Source organism: Stigmatopora argus, chromosome 10 (genome assembly GCF_051989625.1).
Source record: "Stigmatopora argus isolate UIUO_Sarg chromosome 10, RoL_Sarg_1.0, whole genome shotgun sequence".
Classification (NCBI taxonomy): Eukaryota; Metazoa; Chordata; class Actinopteri; order Syngnathiformes; family Syngnathidae; genus Stigmatopora; species Stigmatopora argus.
The window spans coordinates 8171470-8198983 of record NC_135396.1 but is presented as its reverse complement, the minus strand read 5'-3'; the positions used below and the strand labels follow the sequence as shown (position 1 = coordinate 8198983).

Here is a 27514-nt window from a genome sequence, read left to right as displayed (position 1 = left end):
TTGATTGTCATCATTGCTATTGTTGGATGCCTTAATATGTTGCTTTGAACGAACCCCATGTCTATCTTATATTTGCTAATGTCCAGCGATCTGTGCCCACAGGATCTTACTCCTTTGACAGACCTAGGTCTTCCTCTGTGGATCCTCTCACCAAGTCATCAGCTTCCATCCAGTCACCATCTAAGTTGAACAACCAATGGAAAAAAGAGCTCAACAAACCACGGGAGGCCTCTTATCTTGTCGTTGGTGATAACATTACAAATGAGGATGACTATGTAAATTATCAAGCAGGTAACAATCGAGTCAACCTCGCTAAAACCCACTCTGCCACTTCAAGCAACCACAAGTGTAGATCACAGAAACCGGAAACTTCCTCTACCAGCACAGCGTTGACAATTGCACCTTCTGTGTCCTCATCCTCCTCTTGCTCTACTGTCCCTCTTTCCCCTATCAACTGCAACCGTGACTTAAAGAGTCCCAGCTCGCTGCACGACAGCGCAATTTCCAGACTTATTGACGCCATGTCATTAGGCAATGAGCAAGACACGCAAGGCTCCATATCAGCTCTGATTGGTCAAATTGAAAGCTCTGCCGACCAAAATGAATTCAACTCCTTTTCCAATCTTACCTTTTCTCCTCCAAGCCAGCTTCCAGATGTCACTTTAGCAATGTCAGCCAATCAGAAAGTTCTTTCACCAGGCGCAATTCCCCAGGGAGACTCTGCTCTCCTCTCCAGTCCAGAAACCACTGATCTTGAGGAGGTCTACACCATTCTAGACGAAGAGACGCTGTCACCCCCTGTGGCGGCGTACAACCTAAAGAATCAGTCGGTCAATGGTAAAACATACACTGTGGGCAACAAACCATCAAGCAACTTGGCATCCTCACCAGTGAAGGTGGTTCGAGGAAGCCATCCAAATGGGTGTTGGGATGTAATTCCTATAAATGGAGGGAGGAATGGCCATCCAGAAGAGTTAGAGGAGAGTGTATACGAGGAAGTATTTGATCCACCAGTACCTATAACAGGGCAACAGAGGAGTTCTACTCAAAGATACATACTATCACCAGTGAACAAGTCTTTCCAATTACCTAATAATCGTGTTGGCAATGCTTTTGCAGAGGTTGAGGTAAACGTTGATGAGGATCCAAAAGAGGCGAGTTTGACCTCGCCGAGACGCACATGGGAGGCCCTTAGTAGTCCCACAAAACAGACCGCCATTTACCAAAACGAGTCCACTCCAAAATATTCCCAAAAACGACATCTCCCTTATCATGAGCCCCAGCAGTACCCAAAATATTCGCCATGTCCCTCCCCACATTTTAAAGGTATGTATCAGTGTTTGTATCAACAATGCAGCCGCCAATCTTCTCCGATGCACAGACCCGTAGACTCTAAACCTTCCAGACCAAGACCACTAAGCCACAATGACTATCCCAGTTCTCAAAGCAATATTTTCTGTTATGACAGAGACTTGTCACAACAGAGAGGCCACGATGACAGCAAAATCCTAAATGGTTTTCAACAAGACAGACAAAGCAGCCATATTCCCAACGGTTTTCACCAAGTCAAACAAGGACACGGTGCCACAGAGCATGGGAGATTCTTACAAAATGGGTTTTCCTCTTCGGGAAAACTTCCAATTCCCAGTTCAACGTCTGGAGGTCTTTTCTCTTATTCTGATTTTCATACCTCGTATAGCCGCATGGAGATTTCTGATGTTACAGATCCTTGTTCAGTATCTCAGTTACATTGTCAAAATCAAGTGTCCACTCCAAAGCACCCGTGGAACCAAAATGATCCAGTGCCCCAAGCGCAGTCTCAAACCAAAGCTCCAAAGATTTCAACTCTGAGGTCTTTATCAACTGGTCCCCAGTCAAATACGGTGAATTCTACTGTCAACACTCCATGTAAGTCAAAGTCGCTGGGAGATCTAACGTCTGAAGACATATCATGTAATTTTCAGAGCAAATATCACATCATTAGTCGTAGTTTCATCACTCCACAAATGAGGAAACAAAAGAGGATGGGAAACCTAGGAGCAGGAACTCTCCAGTCTCAGTCTCGTGACCCGTTGACAGAACAATTACGCAAACTAGTCAATCTTGAGGTCGAAGACAGTGAAAAAGAAATGCCCCCATACCCTCAATGTGATGTGGAAGTTAAATCCCCTGGGAAAACAACCATAGAACCCTCAACTTCCAGGAGTATCGATGACTCCCCTCCACTACTCGCCCGTCGCTTATCGTCCCGTAGCCAAAGCCGAGTACGTCACATCAATAACCGTGCCCGCGAAAGACAGCAGGAGGCTCAGAAACCACCCTCCGTTGGCACGGGCAATGGTATCACTGCTGTCGGTGGAGTCGTTTTGAGGAATAAACCAAACTCACAGAATACACCTGTGAACAGACACTCTACTGGATCGTACATCGCAGGTTACTTTGGGCAGCTGGAGGACAGAGGACTTCCTGAGGGAGCTTGTTCACGGTTTGGAAACGGAGATCAACATGCAGATCGCCACAGTACCGATGACTCTCTTTCACCTTCAGACTCCTCCTACTTTTCATCAGAGCCAGAGGTCTACTTTCTGCTCAGACTGTAAATTTAGGTACAACGGGAATAGAAAGTGGTTGGTTTTTTTTCTGCGCACCACAATATTTTCTCTGAAGCTGGACATGCACTGTACAAGTTTGGAGGTGTGTTTATATTCCAACCTACTCTGAATGTGTTAATGGCTTCACTGATCATTGTTGTGTTGGCAACATCAGTATTGTAGGGTTGAGTGGTGTATGCACAGTCAAGGAAAAGGGCTTAGAGTTTGAAAGAGTTAGTCTAAAGACTTCTCGGTCTGTACAAGGACATTTAACTTGATAATGACTGTTCTGCATTAGTGTTTACTCTTATTTACACTATACACTAAATTCAAAGACTTTATTTAGTGTTAAGTCAAGGGAATTTCACCTTCATTAGCCATTCTCTAAGAAGACAGACGAACCAATCCTAAAGCAGAATAGATATTTGGCATTATCTGGGTGATTCCAATGATTCAATTATCAGTAAAAAAGACAATTATGGGCAACTGGTGTGAGAGAGCATGAAGAAAAATGTTTTAGTTGTTTTATTTTCACTTTTCAGCCTGAAACAAACTTTGATTAGTGGATGGCACCCTCACTAGAGTTGCACAGTGTATGCCCAGCCAAATACTCCGAATGATGCCATACAAACAACTTTGTTACACCAAGAACTGCATGTAGGAAACGTCAATGGTTTTACTCGTTAAAAGTTGTTCTAGTCTGGCGGTGTAGTTGTCGATATTCTGCTTAATGTCTCAAAAAGACAGACATGTTATTGTTGTCTCTGTGATGTCAAAACTGCAATTCCAAGCAAGAAAACAACAACAAAAAATAGGATTATGAATCAGAATGTGTTTGTTTGTATCAGCGGAATGTTTGGTGTATAAACAAGTGAAGGTCGTCACCGTGAAAGTCTTCCTTTTCCTTCATGTGGGTATTTTCTTTTAAAATGTATAAATACTAATGCCACTGTTTGTCTCGGATCCTTGAATGGTGTATTTATTCGGACTGCAAACTCACTGACCGTATGTTTGTGCATGTGAACACGTTGAGCATGACTATGCACCTGTTTACATAAAAGACGTTACAGCGCTCGCCATGAGCGCTTCTGGACTTTTTGCCGACTATGGTCTCCAAACAGAAAAGATTTGGAAGTTAAAGGCTCTTATTTTTTTAATTGCTTTGATACAGAATACAAACTCTTGTCAGTTCTGGTGATTTTTATTTTGTACAACTCGTAACAGAATACAAACAAGTTTACAGTAGTGGAACGGAGGAGTCGGAAGGGAGCGTAGCAAAGTTGTAATTGTATTCTTTTTATTGTTCCAGTGTGAAATCATCGCTTTTCTTTGTATTGTTGCTCATTTGATAACCAGGAGCATTTTCCTACCAATGCAATAAAATTGATGACTTGATTTTCACGGATCCCTTTTTTTTTTCTCTTCTCTGCTCAGTAATTTTAATCACATTTGGAAATGTACTTTAAGCACAAAATCCCAGTAAAGTTTGGCGATTTAAAGCCTTCACTTATATTACCAAGCCTCAAAAACAATGCTCAAAATGTGGTAAACAGCCCCAATAAGGGCCATCATAGACAACAAGGTCTAATTGTCTAATCAAAAGGCTGTAATGGAGCAAACAAATGACACATCTGTTGCTCTGTGCAAGCAGGTCCCTAGTTAACCTGCCACGCCTTATTATGAATGTTTATGATGTAAAAGGCCATCTGGCCTCTGAAACTAGCTTCTTTCTAGCTAATGGGAAAGCAACTTTACCACAACAATTAAAAGTGTATTTACGTTTTAGGGGATGCTTGTTTTTAAAGTATCTCATATCGAGGCTTTTCATAAACTGAATATCTCTTACATAGAAGCGTTCGTAAGTAGAGGTTAACGCTGAAATTTGACAGTATACTCTTACCCCAATACGTAGCCTTATTTACTGTAATCATTTTGCCAGTATTTCTCCATTTGTGTCACACCAGGTTTTCCAGGAGCAGATAAATATCATAATCTTGTTTACTGGACATTAACATTAACAATGTTCTACATCAGCTTGCCCGGAAAGAACACGGTCCGTATGGAGATCTTTATCAACCTTGTTCACGGTTAGGATGTAGTCTTCTGTATTTTTTGCCCCAAAATGTTTCATCGTTGTTCCGAGGTCAGAGAAAAAAACAGACTGGATGGGTGCCCACATGTGGGTGACCTCTGACCTAAACAATTTATGATTGAAATCTTTTTACAATTCTTTCAACACTTGTTGAAATATTTGTAGTTGTATAACAATATGTTGATGCTTTGCATCTTAAACATTGAAAGATAACCACTAGATGGCAATCTCTTACCAGTCAAATTGTGCTTTGCCTCCTCTTTTGGCATGCTTATATTTTACAATTTAAAATGTTACTACTAAATAAGCAAAACAAATTGGGTTAGGGGGGATTTTATCGAGCTGTCAAACTGTAACAACTTCAACAAATGAGCACTTAAATCTGTTAATTTGTGTTAGTCCCGTAAGAAAATGAAGATGATACAATCCGAGCGATTTTAGCAGTGCAGTTTTATAATTATTTTCTTCCCATTTGTAGCCACATTGGTTATGCTTCAATTTGTCCCTTCATGTTGATTTGTATGTTTGCTAATATAGATATACATTTCACAATAATCATTCTTAATAATAAAATCCCAGATATTCTCTGGTGTAACTTACCCCTTCCTTCCATAGGGCCGATTATATGAAATTGTATATATTGTGCTACCATCAACTCCACAATATAACAAATAATATCGGAGAAAATTCAAGGGTAAATCCTCGACCTTTTTCATGAAACTAACTAGTAGATATCTCTACAATGATTTCCTACCAGCTTCCAGCTACCATGTTAGATTAAAGAGTAAGGTCAAGGACTTGGTTACCTCATTTTTCCAGGCACGGAAGATACTGACACCATAATTTTTAATGGTTTTATTTTCACCCAGAGCTGTGCACTCACGGTTGGGGAGCCTAAACGAGCAACCAGCAAGGTCACAGTATTTAGTATCTACCTTTGAGGTATATATTTTGCTTCTGATAAGATGACTGTTCATTGTCTGCAAATAGGGTACCAGCACCCGGTCAAATGTGCTTCCCCACTGGGTGCAACAATGGAAGCTGAACCCGAACCTACCACATGGAAGGCAAGATGTGATTTCCTTGGTATAAACCTCATGTATTGCCAGCCATTTTACATGCTTTTATGATTATTATGACTGCCAGTATGTGAGACCTATGGAAATCGCAAGAGGTGATTCAATTTTAGGGTCAAAGGTGACAGGGGCCAATAAAACCGCTTACACTATTTACAGTCCTTCTCGGGTTATGACCCTGTACAGTTCCTTTCCATAGTATGGTATGTTTTTAGGTTATTTAACTTCAATGGTTGAATAGATGCTAACCGGTTGCGCTTTGAAAGCCAACATTGGCCACCAAGGCTGGCCGCTATTCAACAAGTGGTTCCCTGAGTGGCTTGTCTCTGTGGCCTTGTTGCTTTGCACCTGAAAAACACAGCTGCCTGCTTTTAATGACTGTTTTTTGCTTCGTGTTTGGGAGAAGGGAGATCGTATGGGCGTCATCTCGCCCTGGGCAGTTTGCAAGACTTAGAAATAGATGTGCAATGAGACAGAGCAGGACGCGGCCACTGAGGGAAAGTACTTCTCAGGTGTGGGTCGTATATTATGCTTTGTGTCTATTTCATTGGTGTTTTTTTTCTTTTTAAATAATGATGTCTCGTGTTTTCTCACAGTTCAACCATGTCTTGGCTCTCCTGTTTCTCCATGCGCCGGTGGCCATCCTCAGCCCCGCTGATGCTTTTGGTGGGGCTGGTAAGCAGGCAGCCCGGCCTTAGGGTTGGTCTACAGGCAATTCACGCGCAGACTTGCCATCGGTGGGGAACGTCGACTAGCCGGGGGCTTTTCCAGGATGGAGATATCGTCATCGGCGGACTGTTTCATTTCCACTACACACCTCCCGCCATAGACCACAAATTTATTGATCAACCAGATAACAAAGAATGCACTGGGTATTACTGACTGTCACTGTTTCAATAATATTGTGTACATATTTATGTTGGGTTTTCAGTTCTTTCATCCTCATTCCCTATTGAGAACATAAAAGATTCTTCACGATGATAATGTGGAGATGTTATTGGTCGGCCAGGCTTTGCACTCGACTAACTACAGTGTTGCGCTTTCACTCCAGTTTGGAGCAGCTCCCTTTACAGTACATTTATGCCATGGTTTTTGCTGTGGAAGAGATCAACCGGAATTCTCGCCTGTTGCCGGGCGTGAGGCTGGGCTACCACATCCGCGACAGCTGCGCCATGCACCCGTGGGCCACGCAGGCAGCCCTCTTGCTGGTGAGCGGGGACAGCAGCACCTGCAATCTCACGGCAACGCCAGTGCACGGATTTGAAGACGGCGGGAGGAAAGGTAACAATAAATGGCATAATCATCATGTGAAGTACAAAAAAACATTTTTAATGTCGTCCTAGGTGTTCCGTTGATCATTGGTGGGGCTTCATCCAAAACAGCCATGATACTCTCGAGAGTGCTTGGCCCACTCTCAGTGCCTTTAGTAAGTTCATTTAATTTCCTTTTAGATGAACTTTATGAAGATAACCATGTTCAGTTTTGATTGACATTCTCAGTTTGGCATGAGTTTAGGTTATTATCATTTTGCTCTTCTGGGTTAGTGTATTTTTTTTAATCATGTGTGCTGCATGAATTTTGGAGACTCTAAATTTACCACAATTAAATTAGTCATATAGTCAAATGACAGATAAATGTAATAAAATGAGCACAAGTGATCAAAAAATAAATAAATACAATTTTAATACTGTACACACATTTTTAATTAACATTGCTTTTTCCATCTAATAATTACACACCTACTTTTACACCTGTGTATTTTCCTAACGTTGATTGATATAGATCAGGGGTGGCCAAGTCCAGTCCTGGAGAGCCGATTTCCAGTCCAGTTTTCCATATCTCCCTCCTCTATCACAGCTGAATCAAATTATCAACTAACACTGCTAATCATCCTAATTATTAGATTCAAGTGTGTTGGTGGAGGGAGACATGGAAAACAGACTGGATATGCTCTCTCGAGGACTGGACTTGGCCACCCCTGATATAGATTGGTACATTAAAATTAAAAGAAAAAGGAAAATACAGAAGCGTTACGCTCAAAATTAGCATTGCTTCACCTATTCTATTATACAATATTATATCAATTATGTATGTGCCTGCATGTGAAGAGCAACCTATTATATTCTTGATGCACAGCTACTTCAAATCCTTTTGGGAATCCTGAAATGACATTTTCATAGGCTTTTTCCCAACAGCTCTCAAAGTGTACTCCCATTTTTCGAATGATGTATCATTATAGTCATTTATTTATTTTATTTATTTTATTAGATGAGCTATCAAGCAAGCTGTCCTTGTTTAAGTGACAGACGTCGGTTTCCCAACTTCTTCAGAACCGTTCCCAGCGACATCTACCAAGCTCGGGCCATTGCCAGGCTGGCTATATACTTCAAGTGGAAGTGGATCGGCGCTGTGGTGGCAAACAATGATTACGGTCTTGTGGCTGTTAAGGTGAAAGCAACATCCTATATACAACAAATCAGACTTGTATCAAAAAATGCTTAAAATCATGCCCCTTTTTCGGGCCATTCATCAAATTTGGTTTGTAATGTTGTACAATTGATCAAATGGGGGGAAAAATATCAATAACAATGTCATGTTACGGACGACTAGGTGTTCCAGGAGGAAACCCGGGGGTCCGGGGTTTGTCTGGCCTTTGTGGAAACTCTAAATAGGCAAATCATCAAGGATGATGCCAGGAAAGCAGCCCTCGCCATTAAAGCATCGAGTGCCAAAGTGATCCTAGTGTTTTCCTGGTACACGGATGTTAGAGAACTTTTTCTGCAACTGGCCGAATTGAATGTGAGAACCGAGCACTGCTTCATTATGAAATCTTTTCCTACGGTTTATCTTGTGATCTTTACGCACGTCGATATCAGGTGACCGACCGGCAGTTTTTAGCCAGCGAGGCCTGGAGCACCAGCCGAAACCTTCTCCAAAACCCCATCACTTCCAAAGTGGCGAGCGGCGTCCTGGGCACGGCCCTTCGGAGCTCCTCCATCGTCGGATTCGAAGATTACATCCGGAGTTTGACCCCGTCTCGCCGCCCGGATGATTACATTTTAAGGGAATTCTGGGAGAAACAATTCGCCTGCAGGCCTGTTCTATCCGATGTCACAAATATTACTGAGTGGAGGGCCGCCCTTCCCTTGTGCAGTGGGGAGGAGACCCTGAAGGGGGTGGATAATCTCTTCACTGACACCTCCCAGCTACGACAGGCCTATAACGCCTATTTGGCGGTTTACGCTGCAGCTCACGCCCTCCACGACAGGCTGGCCTGCCCTCGCGTTGATGCCGTCTCCAGAGACGGCAGTTCGACATGTTCAACACCCACAAACATTAAACCTGCTGAGGTAAAGACCATTTTCTGTGAGATTTATTTTATATTCACATTTTTAGCGGTGGTTAAAGTTAACAATGTGGGCTGCCTGATAATGGAGGAAACCTTTAACATAAGCAGAAAGTGACATTTTGTAATGATAGTCATTTTTAAAATCCCTCTAAGCATTTTTCAGCTGCTACATAGTGAATATTTAAAATAAAGGACAATAGTATAACAAAGACAAGTAATAATTTCATACCTGTCAACCTCTGCCGATAACTGCCCTTATAAATGATTATGATTCCCCTTACAAACCCCCAAAAAACCTTACAAACACCGTACGACTCGTACGGTGTTTGTAAGGTTTTTGGGGGGTTTGTAAGGGGAATCATAATCATTTATAAGGGCAGTTATCGGCAGAGGTTGACAGGTATGTAATTTAAAAACGACAATGTAAAAAACATAACACAAAAAATGGAGTGATGAAAAACAGCAAACAGTGAAATACAGAAATTAATACAATATAAAAATCTACTTTTAAAGGAATTTAATTTTTTTTTTAAACAATGAAAATCCAATATGTTATTGGAATTTGTCCAACTTCAAATTTGATTAAAAGAAATTAATACATTGAAGGAAAAATACTTTATTATATGCCTTAGTATAATTTCAGTCATGTCTATATTTATAGCAACTCAAGTCTAAAATTGGACCAAACCATGCCAGCCCAAAAAATGTCTTTACACCTCGGTCATTTTTTTATTTCTCAATACTCGTGTCTCCTTTTTTCAGCTCCTGCGGCACTTGAATAATGTTAACTTCACCACACCACAGAAGGAAAGACTTTATTTTGAAGGAGCGGACATCCCCGCTAAGTATGACCTTGTCAACTGGCAGATGACCCCTGACGGTCTTTTAAAACTTGTTCTAATTGGCCAAGTACAAGGCTATGAGATCCTCATGAACGACTCGGCTGTACAGTGGAGCACGGCATATACTCAGGTTCCTGAAAAAGAAAAAAAACACTATTTCTGAAGCAATTATACAAACTCACAGTTCATGATGAGTGTACAATTTGACTTTTAAGGTCCCCACATCAGTGTGCAATGAGAACTGCCCACCTGGAACCAGGATGGCCACCAGGAAAGGAGAACCTATCTGTTGCTTTGATTGCATCCCATGTGCTGAAGGAGAAATCAGCAACTTAACCGGTGAGGGAAGACAAATGTTTACAATTCAGCTGACTTATTTTGATATCCTTTCTCTTGATCTGTTTAAGATTCGCCCACTTGTGACCGCTGCCCACTGGAGTTCTGGTCCAACGCCGAACGCACGGTCTGCGTTCTCCGCCAGCTGGACTTCCTGGCCTTCAACGAGACCTTGGGCATCACCCTCAGTGCAGTGGCCGCGTCTGGAACCCTGGTGACCACTGCTGTCTTTGTGGTCTTTCTCTATTATAAACATACGCCTGTGGTAAGCCACAATGACATGTTAAGTGATTTCTTTAAGGAAAATCATTTGGTGCTTGAAAGGGTTAAATACCAACCGTCTTCCAGTCTTAGGTAATTTATATGAGATGCTGTCATTTCTTTTAAAAACAGCTTATAGTTTTTAAGAGCACCTTAATAGCCGTCACTAAAACACAATATCGTCGTAGAATTGAATGATTATAAAATATAGTAATCTCTATATAAATCAAACCTCAATTTGCTCCCCTGCCTTCACTCACAAGTATTTTTTTCAGTCTTCTATAAATTTCTGCATATCACTAAACAATTTTTATAATGACAAATCTTGGAGAGTAAAAGTTTATTGTAAAAAAAAAGAAAGAAAAATGTTTAGTTTAATCTGAGAACACAGTTTTGAAGTCAATCATTGCCATTGGGAGCCAATGAGTTCAAATATCTTTGCACTAGTTAATGTCATGCCAATGAAATGATAAAAGTAAGAGAGTCACAAACTCATTACATCAACATTACAAGCTGCTTTATCGTCATTTTCAGGTTCGAGCCAATAATTCCGAACTGAGCTTCCTTCTGCTCTTGTCGCTCAAACTCTGCTTCCTCTGCTCGCTTCTGTTCATCGGCCGTCCGTCCGTGTGGTCCTGCCGCTTCCAGCAGGCCGCTTTCGGTATCAGTTTTGTGCTGTCCGTGTCCTGCCTGCAAGTCAAGACCATCGTGGTCCTGGCGGCCTTCCGCTCGGCCCGGCCTGGCGCCGAGACCTTGATGAAGTGGTTTGGTCCGGGACAGCAGAGAGCAAGCGTGTGTGTGTTCACTTGTGTACAGGTCAGGGTCGAAATAAACTAAACATATTATTTTAAGAGTAGTCTTACATTTCCTTTTGCTTCGAAAATTCTATTAACCAGAGGATTTGCATTTGATTCTGTATTTTTTTAATAGATCATCATCTGTATAATATGGCTCTCCCTGAGCCCCCCCGTGCCGAAACCAGACTTTGATACTCCGGGGTTAAGAGTCACGCTCAAGTGCGACATGGCATCTGTGGTGGGTTTCTCTTTGGTGCTGGGCTACATCGGCCTACTGGCCTGCACTTGTCTTCTGCTGGCCTTCCTCGCCAGGAATCTCCCCGACAACTTTAACGAGGCCAAGCTGATCACTTTTAGCATGCTCATTTTCTGCGCCGTGTGGGTGGCCTTCGTGCCCGCCTACGTCAGCTCGCCCGGGAAGTACATGGTCGCTGTGGAGATCTTTGCCATCCTCGCCTCCAGCTATGGTTTACTTTTTTGTATTTTTGCCCCAAAGTGTTTCATCATTCTTTTGAGGCCTGAAAAAAACACAAAGAAACATTTGATGGCCAGGTAGCAAATAAAAGCGAGGCTATCGTTTAGCTCTACATGTTATGTAACAATCTTTCTTCTTATTAGTACTGGATCATATGATGGCATGTATGTATTTCACCTCATAGATGTCTCATATTTTACTTTGTGCTCTTTTCCTAGTTAAGTAAGACCAATGCATGATGTCATTTTTCTCTTTTTGCACAGCTTTTGTTGAATTATAATACCCATTGTCTGAATTTGTAGTGGCTTTATTATGATAATGCAGTGCCACTGCATGCCAGCTTGTTAATAGTAAAGGGAAACTTCTTCTTTGTACTCACTCATCCCGCTATTTTAAATGGAATAAAGTTTTGTTTCCCATTACAAAAATACAGCCACTTTCCCTAGTTCTCTTGCATTTTTGGTCAGTCTGAATGCCCTTTCACTTAGTTGCATCAATAGGGGGCAATATTATGATTAGACTTAACACACATGAAACAGTTATGAACTTTTATTTATTATTCCTTGTTTCCTCATTATGCAACGTGGAATTATAATGGGGGACACGATAAAAGAAAAATAGCGGCTTGGAAATATTTTATTCTTATACTATTTACAAAAAATAACGTCATTTGCAATTCTCTTCTAAATGTGCTTGTTGGACTTGTCAGTGCCCCGGCCCATGATAGCTTTCTTGGTGTTCCTCTCTGGTCTCAGCAGGATTATGTAGCATTTGGGTCCATAGAGCGCCACCAAGAGGCCAAAGCTCGAGGCCAGGATGGCAAAGACTTCGACTGCATCCGAATATTTTCCCGGAGAGTTGATGTAAGCAGGGATGAATGCGACCCACACTGCGCCGAATATTAACATACTGAAAGTAATCAGTTTAGCCTCGTTGAAATTGTCGGGGAGGTTTCTTACCATGAATGCCAGAAGGAAGCTGAGGAGAGCCAGTAAAGCAATGTAGCCTAACAATACGGCAAAACCTAGCGTGGACCCGATCTCGCACTCGTAAACGATCTTGTCTTTGTAGTAATTCATGTTTTTATGAGGATTCGGCGAGGCAGAGACAATCCAAGTGATGCAGACTACGGCCTGAATGCAAGTCAGAGCCATAATTGTGCCTCGCTGCTGCATGGCACCAAACCACTTGAGACTGGCCACCCCTCCTGGTTTGGAAGCCCTGAATACTGCCAGAACTACCATTGTTTTAACCAGTATGCAGGACACACAGAGTACAAAGCTAATGCCGAACGCCACATGCCTCAACTGGCACGTCCATAACCTCGGATGGCCGATGAAAAGAAGTGAACAGAGGAAGCAGAGTTTGAGTGACATTAAGAGCAGGAAGCTGAGTTCGGAATTGTTGGCCCGCACAATGGGCGTGCTCCTATGGTAGATGAATATCCCCAGAACAACAGCGCAGATTAAAGTGCCCAACAAAGAGAAGCTTGTCAAACAGATCCCGAGGGGCTCGTGGTAAGAGAGGAACTCTCTTTTCTTTGGCACGCAACGGTCACGCTGAGGACTTGACCAGAAATCTTCTGGACAACTTGAACACTCCATGGCGTCTGTGGAAACAGAAGTGATTACAAAGATTTGAAGCCTAATTTCCGCCCTTTTAAAGCTAATTTTAGATGCGCCATCAAGGCAAGCTGCGGTTAAAGCTCAGCGGCTATTCAAATGTCAGTGTAGCTAATTAACCCAAATGCTGTAATCAATCACGTGAACCCTCAGACATCTGTGGACACGAAAAAAAGATTGTTCCATAATTCTGGTTTGTACGATATGCTGAGATATACAGTATAGAGCAAGAAAGCTTGATTAGAACGGGTATTCCTATAATACCGTTTTTATAAAGTACTATGAAGGCCTGAAGTTTTGATAGTGTACGTTGATCGAGATTCTTGATTTGCAGATTAATCTTTGTCTCAGTTGTTGCAGATGATACCAAGCAAGTGGATACGAGCAACTAATTATTCACATCGAAAATGCTAAAAACCTGAAAACAATGACCCACTTGTCGTGTTGCTGATCTTGCCCTCAGAACAAGGGATGCAGTCAAAGCAACACGCAGGTTGTTTTTTCTTTCTGGCCATGCGAGAACCTGGAGGACAACTCTCACTGCACACAGACCGAAGAGGCTGCGCAAGAGAAAAACAATCAGGTGAACATTATCACAACAGAGATATGCCTGATAATAGTTGTACCAGTTTGGATCCAAATCCCCAGACAATTTTATTGTCATGAAGTATAAGCTCTTCGCCTTGAGATGCTGATTCCTTAACTTCACCAACATGCTGAATCTTAATTTGGCCACCAGGCAAGATTTGCCAGTTTGACACATCGTACATCCGCACTGCATCACCGGTATCATCAAATGACACTTGGTCACCGAAGCTTGTGGTGAAATTCACTTTTTGCAAATAATGCAGAAGCTGTGAATGATAAATAATAAGAAATAGAAAAATTAGGGAGTGTGAAAATATAAATGTGCCTGACTAGCTGGACCTCAGTATATCCGTCTACAATTTTGCTTACCTGCCATGGCTCAAGTCTTTGCAAATTGGCACAACTGTGACCCTTGAAAGGTCCTTTCCCAGGTGCACACTGCAGCAGGTCATGGAGAGCATGGGCAAGAGCGTAAACTGCCTTATAAATATTATACTCAGGTCTGAGATTGGAAACATCCAAAAAATCTGTTCCCACGTTGGTAAGGTTTTCGTGTCCTGTGCACATGACTTCCCCTGCTTTAAGTGGCGCGAACCGACAATGAAATGTGTTTTCCCAGAATTGCTTCACCTGGAAATGCATTCATAAGGAGAATAGGCAAGGAATTGAGCCGTTACAGTTGACGGTGCAGTTCTTAGTTGAAAGGCTTACCAGACTGTAATCGCTATTGACATGTTTGTCAGGGCGTATTTGTGAGAGGAAGTTTTGGAGTCCCGGTATTTCTCCTCTACGGATGGCGATGCCCAGTGTGCCTCTCAGGTAATACATGAGACGGGGTGTTTGCAACACCGTGGCTGCAGACCAGGCTTCACTGGCAATCCACTGCAGGCCTGTCAAATTCTGCCTCTCAACCTGATTTGTAGGGTGCAGATAATAAGCAGTCCAATACTATAACTGCATCCTTCAGTTTGAACTCCTTTTCACATGGCACGCATTTAAATTTGTTTTGCATTTCCCTGCTGATTAAAGACAAATTGAAGTACAGTACTCGACATTACCTACAGTCTAAATTTCATTCTCAACTAGTAGTATTCACAACTCAGTTACAAATAGAAAGTTATCACTTTGACTTGCTTAAAATAACAATACATTTGTGTCAAAAATCATACACTTTTGTTTTCAGACCTCATCCATCAGATGTAACATGTGGTTCTCGTGTGCGAACACCATAACAACGCGGGCTGTCGATGTCCTCATTAAGTTCACAATCCTCTGAAGGTCGGACCTGTCGTTGTCCCAGGGAAGGACTTCTAGGTAGGCCAGGCAGCGGTCGCCAGAGTCGGCCAGCTGGTGCTGGAAGGCGCGAGCCACACCTGTTCCGTAATCATCACCTGTCACCAGAAGACCGGCCCATGTCCAACCAAAGTGTTTCAGAATCTGAATCAAAGCTTGCACCTAAATAGAAAGATCGCACACACGTATGCAGCACTTCAACCGGCGAGTCAGATTATAAAATACATTTTTAATCCTCCCACAATCAAAGTGCTAAAACCCACTACTGTGGACGATATGATCACGTGGTGTAATACATGATTTATTCAAAATTGAGATGTTCAACCTGGAAGTCATCATTTGGGATGGTTCTGAAGAATGATGGGAATCGTTTCCGATTGCTCAGACAGGAACAAGTAGAAAAATAGCTCACCTGTACATATAGAAAGAAACCACATCAAGTAACTTGTATAACCAGTAATTATATACAGATTCGGAGGATCCTCACAATAGGCATCCTGTATAAACCTAGCACCATTGACATGGCGATGGAAAATGTGGAATAGGAATCACCCACAACCCCAAGCAGCGGAGGTGGTCCCACACAGTCGTCCCGCAACTCAAATTGTCTCTCTTCACCACCGACGAGTGACAACCCTCCACTGAAACCGACCACCAGTTCGCCACAGTTGTCGTAAAGCCGGTAGCCAAGACTCAGGCCCGGCAGAAGCTATTTTGTTGCTGTTGATCTCGTGCACGGCGAAAGCCATGGTCATGACGTGCCTGAAGCCCGCCATGTCAAATCTGACACACGCAAAATGTCAACACGGGAGTGAGTGGAATTCCTAATGCAGCTCGTTATCTTTCAGTACCTACCCCTGGCACTTGGGTTGCCGTGGTTCCGAAGTGAATGTCTGCTCAGGGAACACGGAGGTAAAGTGCACCTCAAACAACCCACCGAGCATCACGTCGCCAGATTGGTGCAACTCATTCAACTTGAAATGCCTCCATAGCTTGCATGAAGTGGAATTAGGGGACGAGCTAATAGAGGATACAGTGAAATGAGTCAAGAGCAGAAACGAGAAAAAATGTTTATCTAAAAACACCCCCATGACACCTGGTCTCATGTCTGCTGCAAATCTTCATGCAATGTTGTTTTATATGCTGTTTTTTTTCTCCAAAATTCGTCACACCATTTACTGACGTGCACCTCCCACTAGAATATTAAACATGAGGTGGGAATCTCACTGGCTGGCCTAATAATGATTATTTATCCAAAGAGAATTATGCATCTTTATTTAACTACAGTTTGCCAGTAAATGAAGAAGGAAGAAAGAACAGAAACAAGAAAGAAATTATCTTCTATTAAGTGGCAAAAGTAGAATTAGCCTTTGCATTATTAATAAAGAACTCAACATTACATTGTAATCTGTTTCATACTGTTTAACAGGTGACCACTTCAGAAAACCAGCCGTGTGCAGTAGTTGCATAAACTTAGTACAAAGAAAAGCTTACATCATTTGACTGACTTTATTTTGTCATTTTATCATCAATCCGGAAGTCTATATTTTGCCCATAACATGCCTTTTAGTATTTTTTTCAGGCCTTATTAATATGATGTAACATTTAGGAGCAAAAATGCTGAACAGTAAGCCAAATGCAGAAGACAAAATGGCAAATATCTCAACAGCGACTGTAAACTTTCCGGGAGAGCTGACATACGCTGGAATAAAGGTGAGCCAAACAGCGCAGAATATCAACATGCTAAATGTTATAAACTTGGCTTCATTAAAGTTATCTGGCAGCTTTCTGGTTAGAAATGCTAAAACTAAACATATAACCGAAAGAAAGCCTATGTAACCTAGCACAGCGTAAAATGCAGCTTCAGAGCCAGTGTTGCATTCTAAAATGATCTTCTTTTTGCTATATTGGAAAACCATGTCTGGGAAGGGTGGGTTTAAATTCAGCCAAAGTAAACATATTAGTATTTGGACCAGAGTGCAGGTGCAAACTATTATCCGCTGTTGCATCGGTCCAAACTTTTGTGCAACATTGCTGCCGGGTAATGAAACTTTGAAAGCTGCCACGACCACAATAGTCTTGCTCAAGATGCAGGAGATGCAGAGGGCGAATGTCACTCCGAACGCCGTGTGACGCAGCATGCACGCCCATGCCGTGGGTCTCCCGATGAACGTGAGGGGGCAGAGAAAGCACAAAAAGAGAGAAAATAACAAGAAAATGCTCAGCTCCGAGTTGGTAGCTTTAATCACTGCCGTGCGCCTGTAGTAGATGAAAATAAACATAGTGGCCAGAGACAGTGATGCACCCAATAGTGACACGGCAGTCAGAGCTATGCCCATTGGCTCGTCGTAGGCCAGAAATTCTGTGCTTTTTGGAACACACTTATCCCTCTTCCGGTTGGACCAGAACTCTTGTGCACATGGTGTGCATTCTGCTGCGCCTATTGAGTGACAATTTAAGGCTTACAATGTTTTTTTTAATTAGCAATAGATGCTGACATGTGTACCTGTTTGGTTGGCGATAGTACCGTCAGCGCATGGGATACAATCAAAACAGCAGATAGGTTGCCCCTTTATTTGAGCTTTCCTGGTCCCCACTGGGCACTCTTCGGAGCATATTGATATTGGAACCTGATGCATTTAGAATATGTCAGCTTTTATCTCGATGGAAGCTTTTGTGCTACTAGTTAGATTCATACTTCATGTCAATTTCAATAATAATAAAAAGTGACATCACCCTTTTGTTCGTCCGCCACACTATTCCATCCTCCCGGATGCTGAGCTCATAGTCGCTCTTCTGGGTGGAGATGAAGTGACCCACTGTTACGTGTTTCACCTTGTTGTCTCTCAGTTGCCAGTTGATTAGATCATAAGCTGCTGGTGGGTCTCCATTTTCATCAAAGTAGACACTATCCCCGAACTGATTCTTAAAGTTTACTCTTTGGAGGTGATAGGTCACCTTGTGGGTGAAAAGCCACAAGAACAGAATCACAATGGAGTAGTATTTCTTCATTCATTCATACATAGTACATATATACGTTTAAATACATTGCATAATGTGTTTAAGTCTCACCTGCTTGGCCTGAATGTCTGCCACATTCAAGCATGGTCTTGCTGGTTCCTTGCTAACAGTTTTACAGAAAAGCAGGCGGTGCAGGGCATGTGCAATGGCATAAACAGCATTGTACACATTATACGTGACTCTGAGCTGAGTGACATTGAAGAAATCATCCCGGGATTCCTTTAATGTCTCATTGCCAGTGCATATTTCATGCAAGTTGTCGGCTTGCTCCCTTGGTAAAGCAGCTTTGCAGCCCACCATTACCTTCCAGAATTCCCCCACAAATGCTGCGCTTGTATCTGTGTAAGGGCTGATTGCTGTTAGAAAGGGCTTCAACTTTGGAATTGCCATTTTATGTACCACAAAACCCAGGGCTCCCCCAAAAGCTCGGTACATTTCTGGGGTGGCGGCGCTGGCATCTGTTATCCAAGCCTCACTGGCAATCCACTGGATTCCTGTGATGTTCTGTCTAACCACCTCTTTCATTAAAGGATAAAAGTCATACTCGGGTAGGAAAGCTAGAACTACTTTACTGCTGGATTGTTTGATCATTTCCACAACGGTCTGGATTTTTTCCATCGAGTATGTGCGCATAATTGTCCCGACAAATGCTATGCAAACGCCAAATTTTTCCACCTCTTCTTTGAAGGCGAGGACGCCATGACGTCCATAGTCATTGTCTGACTGTATGGCTCCAATCCAACGCCAACCGAAGCGTTTGACTAGGGCAGCCAAAGCTTTTGCCTGAAAGTAGTCACTGGGAATTGTTCGAAAAAATGTAGGATACTTTGACCTGTCACTTAAACAGGCACATGTTGAGAAGTAACTCACCTACAAGACAAAAACAAAAAAAACATTGAACAGAAAAGTCTTTATTTCTGATAAGATATAGAGTAGGAAATTTAAGCATTCTCTCACAATGGGTACTTGGAATGGTCCAAGTGTTCCTGTTACAGCAAGAGACTGAGAAGATCCAGCCTCAGCTATGATGGCAGATATTACCGGAACACATGATGAGTTGGGTTCTGCCTCCTCTAATCCACCAGCTAGTGTTAGAGCTGCACGTAAAGCGTTAGTGGGCGATGCACACGAGTCGAGGATCCTGTAGCCCAGTGATATGTTCGGTAGTAGGGTTGTATTTTTGTTGATCTCTTCAATTGCGAAGGCCATCACTTGAGTCCACCGAAAAGCTCGCAGATCAAACCTAAAATGACGCATTTAGATAAATGGATCAACAGCAGATGGACAATTGGGATTGTAAACTTACCCTACACATTCAACTCCAGGTGGGGTCTGCTGAAATGTTGAGGTACTGCCTATCTCTTTGCTAAATACTGGGAAAATGCCCCCAATCATTATATCTCCTTGCTTTAAAAGACTAGGCATGTTAAAACTACCAAGGAGTTCACAGCCACTCACTATGTTAAATTGTACAATACAGGACAAAAAAGAGGACAAGAGGATGGCTCTGGCCAGCATGTTTGCTCTTTCTTATTTTGGAGAGAGGAGGCGGCTATTATATGATGTTCACTTCTGTCAATAAACAGAGGATATAATTCCCATAGGTAGGAAGCGACCATCAGGTGTTTCAGATCATTGTTTGCGCATAGAGTACATAAAAGTAGAATAGGGTCAAAAGATATCACGTTTGTTGATTTTCTTTTTCTTTTTTTAATTGCTCTTGAAGATAATAATAAGTATATAGGACAATACACCAAGTACAACTAATTAGCCAATAGAGATGTGGGAAAACATCATTTCAAATATGAAATACATTTTGTTATATACAACGGAATTGCGCCAAACCAATATGTTACACAATGAAACAAAACAAGAATTGGAGCCACTGTCTGAAACATCATGCAGTCTTTATATATAGTGATTATTCCACGTACTCATCCCACACTGAGATAAATTATGCAACGGAAAATAATTTCACTACTGGAGCCCAAGTAAGCAAGACCTTGAAATTCAAGAGATTTTATATTTCGTCTATAGACAGACCCATTGTCATCAATTTATTCAATACATGGATATAATACAGTATATTGTGCAATCAACATAGATTGTGATAGAGTTCTTGATATCTGTGACACTTCTAAAGGGTTCTTGATGGTATTTTTCCCATGAGATGTTTTCTGGAGTTTTTCTCTGGCCTGAAGATGATAATATAGCACTTTGGTACAAATATACAAACCAGCAACCCATAACTCGAAGCCAAAATGGCAAATATCTCCACAGCAACAGTGAACTTGCCCGGGGAACTGACATAGGCTGGAATAAAGGCTATCCATACTGCACAGAATATCAGCATGCTGAAGGTGATTAACTTGGCTTCATTAAAACTGTCTGGCAGCTTCCTGGCCAAAAAAGCAAGAATAAAACATAATACGGCAAGAAGTCCTATGTAGCCCAACACACCCCAGAACCCAATAGCAGAACCCAGTGCGCATTCTAAAATTATCTTCTCTTTATAGTATTTCAGATTGATTGCAGGGAATGGAGGACTTGTACACAGCCAAATAATACAAAACAGAACCTGAACTAGGGTGAGAGCCAGCACACAGAGTCTCTGCTGGGCATGCCCAAACATTTTGAATTTGTTCCCAGGAATTGTGGCTTGGAAAGCCATGAGCACCACTACCGTTTTTCCCAGTACACAGGAGATACAAATGACAAAGGTGATGCCAAAGGCAGTGTGGCGCAGCATGCACGACCACTCAGTAGGCTGGCCAATGAAGGTTAAAGAGCATAAGAAGCAGAGTTTTAAGGAGACGAGCAGCAGGAAGCTCAGCTCCGAGTTGTTGGCTTTGACGATAGGAGTCTCTTTGTGGGTCAGAAATATGATTAGGACGAGAGAAGCTAAAAACACGCCAATGCAGCTGAATGCGGTTAATAACGCGCCCATGATCTCTTTGTGAGAAAGGTACTCAGTGGGTTTTGGAAGGCAGCGGTCTTTCTTGGCATTGGGCCAAAAATCTGGTGGACATGGCAAACAGTCAGGAGAATCTGGAAACACACGGGCACATGTGTAATTGAATCATTGAAACATGTTTCAGTGAGCCAAACGGATTGCAATTTGATTCAGTCACCTGTCTGATTGCTTACTGTTCCCTCGGGGCACTCAAAGCAGTCAAAGCAGCACACTGGTTTGTTCTTATTCATGGCCTTCCGAGACCCTGGAGGGCACGGTTCCTTGCACACAGACCGTGGCACCTGGCAAGGCAAAGCAAAGAGAGAATTGCAAGAGATATCCATTTGTCACTTGTTCAAAAAGAATGCAAGGCTCATTTCTTTACCTCGGTGTTGTCACCCCCCCAGACAATGCTGGCATCTTCCCTTAACTTGAGCTTATTACCGTCTGGAAAAGAAGTGTCATATTGGCCTATGTTTACGATCTCTACAGAGCCGTCGTCTCCCATTTGCCAGTTGACCAAGTTGTACTGGGCCACTGTATCACCATTATCATCGAAGAATACTTTGGCTCCGTTGTGCATTGTAAAATTCACATACTTAATGTGCTCCAACACCTAAAAAGGATAATTGAGCAAAATCAAGAGTCGATAAAGCAGGTTCAATTGTCACCTTGGATGCTACAATGACACTAGATACTGCATGCTTTATATTTACCATTTCAGGCTGGACCTCGGCCTTGTCGACACAGGGCTTTCCTGTTGTGGGATTTCGATCGTTTTCACACTGTAACAATGCATGAAGTGCATGAGCAACCAAGTACACCGCTTTGTAAACATTATTCTCAGCCCTGAACTTGGTCACATCTGTGTAGTCATTGGTAATGCTCCTCAAGTCCTCTGCACCAGTGCACAGGATTGAATTGTTGGAAGGAGTGAAGCTACAGTCAAAAAACTTCTCCCAGAAAGCCTTAATTGTACCAGTCTGAGGCTCATCGGATGGTTTCAAGTCTAGTAGGAATTCACCAAGCCCAGGAATAGACACCTCTGGAAGCGCGAATCCCATCGCCCCATGAAGTATACTCTTCCTCTCGACAGAAGCAAGGTCCTGTTGTGCAATCCATGCCTCGCTGCCGACCCAGTGCTTTCCACTTATGTTGTAACTGGCCATATTGGATAGAAAAGACTTGGTGTAGGAAAAGGACATGAACAGCAGCACTACCTTGGAGGACGATTCCCTAAGCATCTTGGCCATGGTTTCAAGGTCTTCCTGCATTTTTAGAGAGTTCCTTAGATAAGGTAGTCGATATTCAACACATATGCCCTCCTTCTTTGCTTCCGCTATGAATTCAGCTGTGCCCTCACTGGCATACAAGGTAGAAGAGTAAATGATCCCCACCCAGCGCCAGTCGAAGTACTTCATGAGCTGCACCAGGGCCAATACCTGAAAACGATCACTTGGCACTGTTCTGAAGAAGGTGGGGTACAGCTTCTTATTTGACAAACACGCACATGTTGAAAGATGGCTGACCTTTAAGTGAAACAAAGAAACACACATTAAAAACCTCCATCCGTTTCCCACACAGCTTATCCTTGTCAGGGTCGGGAGTAAATCACAGGGAACAATTAATAACCATTCAGACAAACACTCTGATATGCAATTCTGCCATAATAAAAGAGTTTCAACTTTTTCCCCCCACCTGTGGAATGGACAAAGGGCTCAGAAGGTTGTTAATATCCTCGCTCACTCCTGAGGAGGAGTGACCCAGGAGGGCCTGAATGCGACTGTTGCATGTGGACTCAACCCGACTTACAGCTTCCATCGCCGCTCTTATCAGGTTCTCGCTACCGCAGCCGTTGTAGATCCGATAACCCAAAGTGACTCCTGTGAGGAGTTGCGCATTCCTGTTGATCTCATCCACCGTGAACATCAAAGTGCGGGAAAACTTGAGCTCTCTGTCATTCCACCTGAAAACCATTGGAAATGTAGAACCCTTGGAATTACAATACACAGTTTACCACATACACTCACTTTGTGCAGTAGAAATGCGGGAGCTCTTTGTAGCCATTATCATTTAGTTTACGGGTGCTTGCCATTGAAAAAACCCCTCCTATCAGAAGATCTCCTTCCTTAGAGAACTCCAAGAAGCCTGTCTGCCCAATGAGTTTGCATGTTTGATTCTCTGACTTGGTCGCTGCCAGCAAGCTGATGAACGTCACTATGAACCAACCCATTGTTGACTACCCTCCCCTCTCCAAATGCCGCACTGACCCTGGAAGCTGACCTTTATAGAAAATGCAACATCCTATATTTGTGCTCTCCCAGTTCCCAAATGGATACTACGTGTTTTTCCTGCGGTAGTTACCCCTTTCAAATGCTGTTCAGTCATAATCAAGGAATTAGTTATTGGATTGGATTGGATTGGATAACTTTATTCATCCCGTATTCAGGAAATTTCATTGTGACCAACAAATGAATTGTTTAATTTTTAATTATCACACGTTGTATGAAGCATTTGACACAGAAAATCATTGAATATTTTCTTTTGGTACCATGAAAGATGGGCCACACAGAAAAAATCAGTATTTTTTTAGGATAGGCTTTTTCACAAATCCAAAAATATGGTAGTGATTGATTTCTTTTTTTTTTTGTTTGGGAAAAAAATCATTTGTGTTGGAGGGAGTCCTTGAATCTCCAGAACATTCATTTTTTCAGGAAATTTAACTTTTGTTTGATCAATAATCTTTAACTACTGAAGAGAACAAGCAATTTTTGACAACTTGTGGGATAGTCATTAAAAAAACAAAGGCAGGCATCCATGGTCTTGATCATGCATAAAATTAGACATTTTGGATATAGAACATTTATCTTCCAAATGACCAATGGAAACTGGTTATGACTAAATACATTTATACTTGTTCCTTTTTCTATTTGAGCAAAACTATGCATTTTATGTGTGTGAGCGCCAAGTGGTCTGACTGTAAATCAGAAAATGGTATGTTTTTGCCCTCTACTGGCAATTTGCTCCTATTAACCTTGTCTTATTAGAGTGTAGCTCAGTTTTGCTGCTTCAGACAGTCACACACAAAACCATCAGGGTGGGGGGAATGGTGTTTAAACAGGTATTGGATAGGCTAGAGGTTAAGGACTTGGGATATGTCAGATGAGAAGAAAAGTGTTCATTTGTAGGTTTTTAATGAGACACTAAGCATTCATTCTTGATTCAGATTCTGTCATGCCAAAACATCATGACATAAAAGCATCATTTTGTCGTGAGGCATTTTAAAAAGTGGCTTTTTGATATACTAATGCTTTCTTTACGGCACTGGGATGGAAACATTATTACACATCCAAATATAACAGCTCTGAAAATTGATATTGAGCTGCACGGTGTTGCAGAATCTGTTAGTCATTGTCATATTACTTGATTTATCTTGACAATCAGCACATACTTTTTAGCTGCCCTTGAGTTGTGCACACAGACTTCCATTTGTACAAACAAAAGAATGCTTAAAGGAGTCACATGAGTCCAGATACAAAGCACCAAAGTGAAAAGTATGAAAAATGCATAGTCCAAGTGAGAGGTAAGTTCCATATTTTCAAACACAGGGCAAAATTGCAATGGTGAGCCTGGCAATACATCTTCAAACAAATGTTTCTCATGCTTGGAGGGGTGAAGAGGGAAGAGAGTCAAGGAGAGTATGAGCATAATGACAGGGAGAGCTCTGCATCGCTGCCAATTGGGTCGTAACCACTTCATGGCACTCTGTGCAGCCCTACAGGAAACCAAGAGAAGTGAACTTTTGTCCAGAGAATACTTCAGGCCAGCAACCAGGGTTATCCAAGACCAGTGAGAAGATGGCGGGATGGTGACCACTGATGGCAGGCTGAAAGAAAAACATGTCACCACGGAGATATTGTCAGCTCGAAGCGATGCCGTTTTTGTCCGGGCGATGTGGACCCATGCCAACAAGATGGCTGCCATAAAAACTCTCTTGACCCATCTGCAGCCTTCCTGCCTGGTTGGCTTTAATCTGCCAGTGTCTGTGAGGTAGAAATTCACAGTTAAAACATTTTTTTGTCACATTTTGCCTTTCTTTTCTCTTCCATTATTACCTGCGATCGTGGGAGAGGTACCTTTTGAAGAGTATGTGGCCAAGGTTTGTGGTGGGATCTGAATTTTACAAAATAATACTTCATTCACTTTAATGCAGAGGAAAAGCTTTAACTTTATGACCACTTTATCCTCAAGGAACAGTACACAAAATAACCTAACACACATGAATTCATGACATTTACCACTAGCTTACATTTTGATGAGTTGGTTACTTGACTATTTGGGGAGACTAAAGCACAAAAAAATTCTTTGAGATAGACTATATGAAACGTAACATTCCTAATGCAGTCAACACGGTTGAGGTGAAACTCAGCCAACAGCTCTTGTGTTGGATTTGAAAGACTGACCACTTAATCTTAGAAACCCCATTATTTGCTCTTTTCCATAGGTAATCTTAGAGGCAAAACCTGCTCACAGCAGGCCCCGATGTCAACCCGTTCGGACGCTGCCTTGGACATCTCTCCGGCATCAGGTTGGACCACAGGTTCCCACACGACTACCAACATGTGAGTTCCTTTGTATAAATTCTGCTTGGATTGGAGCTCTGTGTTGCATTCCATATTTTGGTGGTTCGATCCAACGTGAGGTGTGATATGGGAGACATTAAATCTGCTGAGATGGGAGACATTAAAAGTGGCGTCTTTCCCTGAGATGATACCATGCAGGACAGAATATTCTGGAGGAGATCTACAAAGGTAAAGAGGAACAAAATCCTTCATTTAGTGACCATTGACAACAACAAATGCCCTTGTCTTAGTTATTTTCAAAAGACATCCGCAGTAAAATGATTGGGATTTAAATTGAAATCTAGACTCCAGTTAAGAGTACAGATTAGGTCTTCATCATGTGAAATTGCTTGGAAGCTGATGATAAGATGAACGAAGCACCTGCAAAATACGTCACGTACTCACCTGTCATAGGTTAGCATAGCTTTATGGAGAACATGATGTATCATGTTTGGACCCTCACAGAGTAACCCGCGACAAAGCTGAGAACAGCAGCCGGGTGACCCCTTCCAAAAGTGCAATGCCAAAAAGACAAACACCAATGATGTCATCTCAAAGATTTGTCTTAGGTGAAATCAGCCTTGTTCCAATGGGAGGTTGACTTCTTATAGCTTCCCGTCTGCTCACCAAAAGTAGGAGGAAACATATGACACTAATACACCAAGGGCCCCAACTTCCTATAAGCCAACACATATTTCAATTATTACATCTTTATAAAGGGTTTGTCTGAAATACAAAAATAAGAGTCTCTAAAAAGTGTGCCACAAAAGTTCAACAGTCACGGTGTAGTCCAATCAGGACAAATGGCAGACCTGTCTCCATCGGACTTCCCCACTTTTTTGACCAAATTAAGTTGGGCCCAGTTTAAAGATGTGAACAACATCATGAAGGCCTGCAATAAGACATAAGACACTCAAAAATGACCTTAAAAAAGCAGGGATGCTTCAGGCATGGGAGGGAAGGTAAAGTGTGGTAGAGGTTTTGTGGTTTATCCTAGAATTAGAAATGTACATACATTACAGTGGTAAACATTTAAGAGTATGTGTGTCAAAAGCGTAATCATACTTGAAGTTTGTATTTTAAAATTGCAAATGATTTACTGATTAGGATAACTAGAAGTAAAAACAATAGTCCAAGGAAGACCCATGTCCGACCCGTGCAAACACCCAATTGGCATAAACTTGACAAGCATGTTGTGATTAGAGTATTAATGAACAGAAGTCCATTGTTTCGGCATGAGGAAACAGGCCACCTGTTGTCCAAGGTTGTTGTGGATGAATGGTGCAACATTGTTTCATCTCTTGCCTCTTACCATTTGTCTTCGCACCATGGATGGGCACCTAAGGGTATAAAGATTCCGCACGCACCAGATGAGGACTCCTCTAATTCATCTCCCTCTGGTACTCTTCTTTGTTGTTTTTCCAATGTGTTCAAGACCTAATATTGCATCACCATTTATTTGAACTTAAGACAAGTCATCTGGGTTTTTTGGGGTGGATGTGCAAGCCTCAAACAGATACGTAAATAATTAATAAAACATCTGTTTAGAACAAAGCTGAATTAAATCCTTATTCCTTTCCATGGAAATGATTTACT

General features: G+C 42.1%; 4 protein-coding genes and 1 pseudogene across 8 annotated transcripts in view; 2 read left to right on the top strand and 3 right to left on the bottom strand.

Annotated features, from left to right (window-relative positions):
* Positions 1-3986, top strand: part of plch1 (phospholipase C, eta 1) — a 38810-nt gene extending 34824 nt beyond the window's left edge. For all 5 annotated transcript variants that reach the window (XM_077610816.1, XM_077610814.1, XM_077610818.1 and 2 more), the window contains one exon: positions 103-3986. In XM_077610816.1, the coding sequence (XP_077466942.1) occupies positions 103-2600 (2498 nt within the window). In that variant the 3' untranslated portion in view covers positions 2601-3986. The remainder of the gene's footprint in view (positions 1-102) is intronic.
* A 2361-nt stretch (positions 3987-6347) lies between these two features.
* On the top strand, positions 6348-11925 carry LOC144083217 (extracellular calcium-sensing receptor-like). The gene is made up of 11 exons (XM_077610820.1): positions 6348-6631; positions 6811-7040; positions 7103-7176; positions 8028-8207; positions 8370-8558; positions 8636-9109; positions 9871-10080; positions 10166-10289; positions 10358-10551; positions 11082-11363; positions 11478-11925. Exons 1-11 carry the CDS (start codon positions 6363-6365, stop codon positions 11898-11900), a joined length of 2649 nt encoding a protein of 882 aa, XP_077466946.1. The 5' UTR covers positions 6348-6362; the 3' UTR covers positions 11901-11925.
* Positions 11926-12476: 551 nt separating this feature from the next.
* Positions 12477-16447, bottom strand: LOC144083650 (extracellular calcium-sensing receptor-like; annotated as a pseudogene).
* Positions 16448-16863: 416 nt separating this feature from the next.
* Positions 16864-19753, bottom strand: LOC144083409 (extracellular calcium-sensing receptor-like). The gene is made up of 6 exons (XM_077611237.1): positions 19650-19753; positions 19301-19586; positions 18395-19213; positions 18059-18280; positions 17829-17952; positions 16864-17762 (listed from the first exon to the last, which is right to left on the bottom strand). The coding sequence occupies exons 1-6, from the start codon at positions 19736-19738 to the stop codon at positions 16864-16866; spliced, it is 2439 nt and encodes an 812-aa protein (XP_077467363.1). The 5' UTR covers positions 19739-19753.
* Positions 19754-20385: 632 nt separating this feature from the next.
* LOC144083845 (extracellular calcium-sensing receptor-like) lies at positions 20386-23484 on the bottom strand. The gene is made up of 6 exons (XM_077611972.1): positions 23327-23484; positions 22995-23262; positions 22013-22825; positions 21682-21912; positions 21475-21598; positions 20386-21391 (listed from the first exon to the last, which is right to left on the bottom strand). The coding sequence occupies exons 1-6, from the start codon at positions 23389-23391 to the stop codon at positions 20481-20483; spliced, it is 2412 nt and encodes an 803-aa protein (XP_077468098.1). The 5' UTR covers positions 23392-23484; the 3' UTR covers positions 20386-20480.
* Between the last annotated feature and the right edge of the window lie 4030 nt (positions 23485-27514).